Source organism: Haplochromis burtoni, unplaced genomic scaffold (assembly GCF_018398535.1).
Source record: "Haplochromis burtoni strain Fernald_Lab_line unplaced genomic scaffold, NCSU_Asbu1 Contig_85, whole genome shotgun sequence".
Classification (NCBI taxonomy): Eukaryota; Metazoa; Chordata; class Actinopteri; order Cichliformes; family Cichlidae; genus Haplochromis; species Haplochromis burtoni.
Window position 1 is genome coordinate 1,188,819 of NW_024582446.1, and position 8,280 is coordinate 1,197,098.

At 38.8% G+C, this 8,280-nt stretch overlaps 1 protein-coding gene across 1 annotated transcript; it reads left to right on the forward strand.

Moving 5' to 3' along the window:
- Positions 1 to 5,164: 5,164 nt before the first annotated feature.
- On the forward strand, positions 5,165 to 8,280 carry cldn11a (claudin 11a). The gene is made up of 3 exons (XM_005926028.2): positions 5,165 to 5,630; positions 5,879 to 6,043; positions 6,890 to 8,280. The coding sequence occupies exons 1-3, from the start codon at positions 5,405 to 5,407 to the stop codon at positions 7,150 to 7,152; spliced, it is 654 nt and encodes a 217-aa protein (XP_005926090.1). The 5' UTR covers positions 5,165 to 5,404; the 3' UTR covers positions 7,153 to 8,280.

Sequence of the window (8,280 nt, forward strand, 5' to 3'; positions counted from 1 at the left end):
TCTAATAACTCAGCAACATTATTACAGGAAGTGATGTGAATGATGGATGTACACAGTGGAGGAGAATAGAAAATGTAAGTGTAATCCATCTTAATCGTGTCTGTGCAATATCCCAACAAGAGATGCATGTTCACGCCAGGCATAAATCCAGGGATGTATAACAATTTTCAAAAGTACAACTAAGCAGCAACTTAAATTTGGGAGCTCTGCACTAAAGTCTATTTGAAAGAAAGGATCTTTCCTTTTAATGTCTTATAATTGCATAAGGAAATGTCAGCAAAAGTGTGCCTATGTTCTAAAATACATCCTTCAGTTTTACTTAACCAAACTTCACCATAATTTATGTAATTTAAACATTGCTTTGAGAAATACAGTACTGTGCAAAATTCTTGACCCAGCTCTTATTTCTGTATATCTAGCTTTCCTATCATTTTTATTTTTTAAGTGGTGTTGAGCAAAGATTTTCTTTGATTATTGGCTACTTTTTCAGTAACTTTCAGTCCACTACATACATATATTTATATATAATATATATTTTGGATTCACGCAGGAGAGATTATATAGCTCAGCTGGCCTGGGAACGCCTTGTCGATGTTCCCCCAGAAAGGCTGGAGGAGATGGTTGGGGAGAAGGAGGTCTGGGCTGGGATTTTGTTTTTTAAGCCATTTAACAATGACCTTTGACTTATTCAAGCATAAAAAACACATAACTCAAGGGGTGTTGTGTTTACACATAAAAGACAATTTAAAAAAAGCTTTGAAATGTCCTTCCAAAAAGCCTTTTTAAAGACTGCTTATGTATATTCAAAGAAGGCTTGCCAAAGAGAGTTCAGGAGGTGTTGAAGAACAAAGGTATCCGTAACAATATTGACTTTCAAGTTCACTGGAATTGTATAAAACCCCTTTTTTAAGACTTATATGGTTTATTTTTTATGTATGTTTGCAAATGTGTAAATAAATTGCTGCCCTTGTTTCTCAACTTAATATCAAAATATAAACTTCTTTGCATAGTTCTGTCAAATGACCAAGAGATGCATAATGGCACAACAGAGACTGTCACTATGCAGAAAAACATAACTGCAGTAATTAAAATATAGTTAATAAATGACCCAACATCATAAAAAGTCAAGTTGATACTTTATGTTCTTGATAACGCTTTTGCCGAGCAGATGCTTTGTGTTTAACATTTAAATGATGTATACTCGTTTTTTCCTCAACACATCAACTGTGAAGCACTTTGATTGAAATCTCATCAGTGCAAGTCACGTCACTGTTGGAATGATCGTCTTCTCCTCTGCTTCTGGCTCCTGTTAATCACAGAATGTGACTTGACATCTATTTGAAAAAGTACCCATCATTCCCTTAGGCTGGGTATGACTCATCCAATATGGCTGCCACTCCATCACAGTGGGCTGGCCTAAAACGGTAACCTTCTTCTTCCAATCACTTTATCATTGCTTCTCTTCACCTCCCCACTCATAACTCATTCTCTTCCAATGCAACTCAACCTCTGAACTGGACGACTAGTCCGGGTTTTCAGAGACAGAGAGCATGCCATTGGTCTTCATCTCTTCCAGCTGACTGACTGACAGCTCTGACAGCATGAGGGGTTAGAGAGGAGTTACTCTCTTGTGCTTCCTGTCTTCTGTGTTCAGATGCCCTGTCCACAGGCACACACACAAACATGCTGCATGCACTGCCCCCCTCCCCTCTTTCTCTCCCTAGGAGGGATAGAATCCCATCATCCCTCTGTGTCAGTGTCACTGTTGCAGTCCTTAGCCCATTAGCATAATATTCCCATCCCCTTGCCGCCTGACTCAACCAGTATCTTACGAACTGCTCAGGGAATCATAGTGGGATTTTCTCTTCCCATGTTCAGGACATTTCTTATTTTTTGACTCTTTTTTCCATGTGGTTTCCCCCGTTCATGCATGGATACTCCCTCACTTTTTTCCATCTTTGATTTAGTTACTAAGAGAAATCTATCTATATCCATCCATCTTTCTATCTATGCATTCATCCATTTCTATTAGGCAGTTGAGCTGGAGAGTTGAGGGGAGAGACAGAGAGCGATATGAATGACACAGTGTAGTTAAATGGTGGGAGAGATGAAGTGTAACACTTCTTATATGGCTGACTGGCTTAAACTACTTACCCCAATGATCTATGTGTTTATCTAATGTGTTTTTATCCCACCACTTTTACACTAATGTGATGCACACAGACTGTGTCTCATAAGGTTGGAGATACTATCTGAAGATATACGTTTGTGTTTTTCCTTCTTTTCTTTCATTTCTTTCATTTACTCACCACTAAACACACTGCCTGTGCATCCATTAATACATTTTGGATATAAGATTAACCCAGTAAAAGCAAGGTAATCTACAATAAAACAAAAGCCTACAAAAAAGTCAGTGGTGTCAGCTGCAGATGGTGTAATGGTAAAGACATTTTTAATAGTCTAACACCACCAAGTGCATGCAGCAAACCCCTTTGCTGTCTTGAATGGAACAAAGTATAAATATTGATCTGAAACAAAGTAGTCTCTTTTAAAATATAACAAAGCTACACTGAATGACTATAACTCAATAGCTCTGTTGGACCCAAGTGAAAGTCATAAATGATTATCTTCAGTGGAAGGTTTTCTCCTTGAAGCAGCTGAAAGAAATATTGAAACTGCATTAACAAGATACATTGCTATTACCCAAAAAAAGAATAATCTGATACCAACAACTTTGGCTTTTCAGCAGCTCTTTGTCCTGCTGATACATTTAAGTCTTAGTCTTTCCTTACTGTTTTTTTCCCACAGTACCTGGTGGAGTTTTTTTTTTTTTAAAGTATGCAGCCTGTGTTAAATTTTGATATGCAGGGTGAGGTAATACTATCGAGCCCGCATCTCTGATGTCAAAATTTTCTCAAAGTAAAATCCATTGACCTGGAAGCTATGACAGATACATTGAAAGTAACACTGCTTTCAGGATACTTGTCGAGAAACGTTTTCTTTCAGGCTGAAAATAACGTAGGCCTACCTGATGAGAGGCCTTTTCTGTTTAGATATTCTGATCATACCTGATCTGATGAGATGTGCTGAAATAAATAAAATCAGAGATTTGTGCATCTGTGGCAAAGAGCAATGGGCAAAACACGCAATAAGGATGTAGCCCAAAGATGCCATACAGTCAGTGACCTTGGGGTATCTGAAAAGTCTCAGTCGGTTTCAGTCTTCCTCTCAGAATGATTGCTATGCTACTGCCACGTCACTGAGTGATGTGAGTGATGGAGGACTTACTTAACTCCATCCAGCAAGGACGGGTGGAAGGAAACACCTTGTCATACAACACCTGAATGTAAACGGTGGACCAATGCTGTGCTTTATCGCCCCCTGTTGATGATTTGGATCATTAATTAGTGGCTCCAAGATTGAGGGATCTTTACCATGATGTTAGAAGTCCCAAACTGTGTCTACATGTAACAGCACAGAGTAACCAGCAGAAATCATACTGAATGTGGGTGTAGATCAAAAGTGGGCATGCATCTAATACTTGTAGGTATGAAAAAATGAAGCTAATTTCACCTGTTCGTGAACTACAGGAGGACACAGTAAATTTCTCCCAGGCTTGTAGTACACTATATGGGAGAGGTGACAGAGAGTTAAAAACCAGGCAAAAAAAGAGAAAAGATGCCGGCACAGAAACAAAGGAAACAAAAGAGTAAAGTGACTGGAAATACTTCCTAACACACCCTGGTACAGCAGCCAAATAAACAAATCTACTCCAATTTTCTTTAAGGAAAAGGCACTGTACATACATGTGGACAATAAATTAGAGCAGAAAATCCAGGAGAAAAATAAACAGCTATGATATTTAATCTGCGATGACTGAACAATTTTAATCTACTGAGATCATCATTTGTTAGGTAGAGCCCCCAATTCCTGTGGGCTATCATGTTGTATGTTGATACATAGATGGGCTCCTTCAGCTGAACACTGAGTATGTGGTTCTGATCTCCCACCCTGCGTCGTCACATGACAAAATTAATCAGTTTACCTTACACCCCAAGACAACTAAGTCGCTTCACAGGCAGGCAACACTTTCCCAGGGACAGCAGAGGAAGCTGGCGTTTAGGTGGTAAACAAGACCACCAAACATAAAATGCTCATTGTCAGCCACAGCCTGTATGTATGTCAAAAAAAGGAAGAAGGAGACGAGTTGCACAGAAGGTAGCTCCACATATTTGATTTGACATATTTTTAAGGTGGATTTCCTGACTGACACAGCCCCCGATGGATTTGTGTCTACTTCTAGAATCGATCCTTTGCTTGTTAGGTGAATGTGTGAACCACTGCACAACATATAAAATTATTACTGACTGTTCTTGGGTGATGCTGAACATGTAGTGCTGATAAATTGGACTGCTGTCACAGATAGACATTCAAGGTTATTTCACAGTGTTGATTGTGCTAGCGGTCTTAATCATGCCTTGTGTCTGTTTGCCCAATAAATTAAGATGCTGAGCTTGTCCTCTTTCCTATATAAAGAAGATTACTTGTCATGTAGGGATTAGTTCCAGCAACGATAGAAAAAGATTTACCAAGAATGGTAAAATTTACGCCAGGAAGAGTCTTTTTTTTTTAACCAAAAAAAACCCAAAAAACACAACAACCCCCCCACCCAAAAAAAAAAAATTAACATGTAATATATGATAAAATAACCAAGCTACTTTTGTTATTTTAAGGGAAATAACAGGCGGTTACAGACAGAAAATTATATATAAAAATATAAAAGTACATAAAAATTGTGGATTTCAACTAACTTTATTATCCCGCAACGTATCACACATTAATAGAAGTGCGGAAAATAAACGTAGCGATATAGTCTGAGTGAGGAATGTGTACCTTAACTCGGGTCTTCTTTTATTCTTCTCCAACTTTTTATTGAGGGATTGTTTTGTTGGAGACGATGCACCTTTCTGCAAGTCCGTTTGAAGAGAATGCAGAATGACCAGTAGATGGCAGCAGGCCTCTTGTTAAACATTCTGTGCTTCAATCTCAGCCACCTACATAGTCTGCATCACTTGATCCGGTAAAGGGGAGTGCACGTCTTGTTTTTTGGAAATAGCAAACGTGATTTTCTGATTGGCTGAAAGTTTTAGGCTAGTTTTTTTTTCTTTACTGAACTTCCCCTTATAAAAGGTATCGTCATATTAAACCATTCTTTTGAAGTACGCAACAGATCTCATTTGATGGAATTATTCAATTGGACGTGGACCGGATTATCTTGTGTGGTGGAACTGATTTAACGCTTTATCACTTACATTTCTGTTTTGTCATTTTACTCAGCTTTAGTTTTAGGGATTCTTACGGTTTCTGAACTCGGGACAAGTGGTCTTTACTCGCAGTTTTCATCATGGCAAACTCTTGTCTCCAACTGGGCGGGTTTCTCCTCAGCTTCCTCGGGTGGCTAGGTATAGTGATCGCCACATCCACCACTGACTGGGTGAATATTTGTAAATACGGTTTAAACACCTGTAAGAAGATGGATGAGCTGGAGGCCAGGGGACCATGGGCGCATTGTGTCATCTCTACAGGGCTCTACCACTGCGTCTCCCTTACACAGATCCTGGATCTGCCAGGTAGACACTGCTCCGTCTACGTTGTCTGAACGTTTATACACGCTGAGTTATTCTCTTCACTTGAGCTCATGCGGTTTGTTACACCATATTTTTGACACTAATTATTTTATTTCCCGTTATCTAACTACAAGTTCTTTATAAGTTCTTTTTTTTTCATCTATTGATTCATGAGTTGATTGTCAAAAAAACTGCATTATTTTTTATGCCGTGTACATTCCTCGCATAACTTTCCTTTTCTGCGTCTATAGCCTACATCCAGACTACTCGTGCCCTGATGATCACAGGTTCAATCCTCGGTTTCCCAGCAGTGGTTATGCTCCTCATGTCCATGCCCTGCATCAACCTTGGGAGTGAACCCCAGAGCTCCAAGAACAAGCGTGCCATCCTGGGAGGAGTGCTTATACTCATAGTTGGTAAGAGATTAGTTAATATACACGTCAACATCTCTTTGAACCTTCCTGATTCTGACCACTTTTATACGTGCACCAGATGCTTACAAGCTGTGGCGAGCACAGGATGTTGAATTTGACTGTTTTCCTCCCTGGGGTACACATGCACTCCTATATGTTCCTGTTCCATTGAACCCACCCCCAAGGTTCCATCACATTCCTCTCCTCCACCTACTCGTCCACACCCTGTCTTTGTCCTGAACAACATGAACTCTGTGCTTATAAATATTTCACTGGTGCTTTAGCATTTCCAGCGCCTGTGTCCCTGAAATGAAATTTCAACCCTAGTGACCAAATCATTTCATACTGCCCATTTTTCTCATGACAGATTTTCTTTCACCATGAATCTCAGATTTAATGAAGCTAGTAAAAAGTTTTCTTTAGCTATCAGGAACATATATGGGTATGCATGTTTTTAAATACATATTGGATAGCATAATTAAAATTCAGTGGGCATGTTGCCTTATTGTAACTATATGTTACTATATGTACTCTGTTGTCTGTAAAACTATAATCCACATTTTATCTTTATATCTGTGCTTACTTCTTTACATAAGTAGCCGTATCATTTATATATCTTTGACCGTGTTCACTTAGAATTTGTTCTTGTATGTAATGATACTGGATATAGGATGGATTTAAGTGCACTATTTAAATGTAATTTTTTACATTTAAACATTGTTTGTTTTACACAGGCCTTTTAGGATGAGTTTAAATTCAAGATTCGGTTCTCATAAAATCTAATCATATGTTTTTTTACATTAATTTCCTGTTTCTAACTGAACATTTTGTCTGTCTCTTTCTCCTCAGCAATCTGCGGTTTGGTGTCCACTATTTGGTTTCCCATTGGGGCCCATCGTGAATATGGCCTCATGTCATTTGGCTTCTCCCTCTATTCTGGGTGGGTGGGCACTATTTTCAGCCTGCTCGGTGGATCCATCGTCACCTGCTCATCCGATTCCTCCTCGTCTCGCTCCTACCAGGAGAACAACCATTTTTATTACTCCAAACAGGGAGGCAGCAACCCACCAGCTGCGCCCTCCACCAATCATGCCAAAAGCGCCCACGTCTAAGACTGGAGATTAAGCCCATGTGGATTGTTGATAGCAGTGGTTTGTACATAGAGACCTATCCACGAGTGTTAATATATCCCCGTTTATTGCAGTAATCTTTACATGTCCCAGAAGAGAAGGCAACCCATTCTCACACCCATTCATGAAATGGAAATTTCACATTTTTGAATGCGCGCATATGCATACACAAAAATCCAAACATAAAAGACTGTTTTGGTGGAGTCGTTTTCCCACCAGTGGACTGTTTTTGTGTCTTCCAGCCTCCTCATCTTGGGTGCGGTGCAAACGTTCCCAAATGTTGCATAATTGTAGAATCTCTGAGCAACGGATGCGCAGTCACCTGAGGTCATAGTCAGATGAGGCCTTGTGTCATTCAGACATTGTATTCTATTCTGTATTCTATTTTTTTCTATTGTGTACCTAAAGATGAAATCCTTTGAGTGCCTTTGTTAATGAATGTGTTTTTTAAACTGAATAATATCATGACCTATTGCTTTGATTTTCGCAGGGTATGACAGTATTGTTCTTGGAATTAAAAGCATGTTCATTGTTTATGCACATTGATTTTCTTTGACAGTGTTATACAACTCTCTAGCCTCTTGAGTGATAGACTTGATTAAAATGATGTACCACTGCTTTCTGTTCTAGTCCCCACTGAATGATGGTAGAACTATGAGGTCATAAATTTTACAGGAGAGCTTTACCAGTGTTACAGACTTCATTAAAGTCTCACTTTTTGCACTGAAAAACCTTACTGTAGAATACAACTTTGAACTATGTCATCTGATAGCAGTATTTCTTAGTCCCTTCTTTTGCTCTAGTTTAATGTTTGAATAATGACTTTCTGGCAAAATGTAACTTCAGGTGTTGTAAATTTTCCCACAAAATATCAGTTAAATTTTCTCATATATTAGCTCTTGAAAAATGTCTACAGCTAAAAGTATGTTTAACTTGTGTGTGCAAAAAAGCAGCATTGTGTCGATTAACTTCTCATCAAAGAATATAACACAGATGGAGCCTGATACTTTCAAGCAACTCTGTACATAAGCAGCGTCGGCAATGACTATTTATTGTTTTTACTTATGTGTTGTTTTATTTTCAGCAATAAAGGCAAAGTAGTGAAATGAA

Bases quoted from the DNA above. Each gene is read 5' to 3' on its own strand.
- cldn11a (XM_005926028.2), top strand. From the start codon at position 5,405: ATGGCAAACTCTTGTCTCCAACTGGGCGGGTTTCTCCTCAGCTTCCTC. The intron at 5,631-5,878 runs GTAGACACTGCT...CTGCGTCTATAG, and splicing joins ACAGATCCTGGATCTGCCAG to CCTACATCCAGACTACTCGT. The intron at 6,044-6,889 runs GTAAGAGATTAG...CTTTCTCCTCAG, and splicing joins AGTGCTTATACTCATAGTTG to CAATCTGCGGTTTGGTGTCC.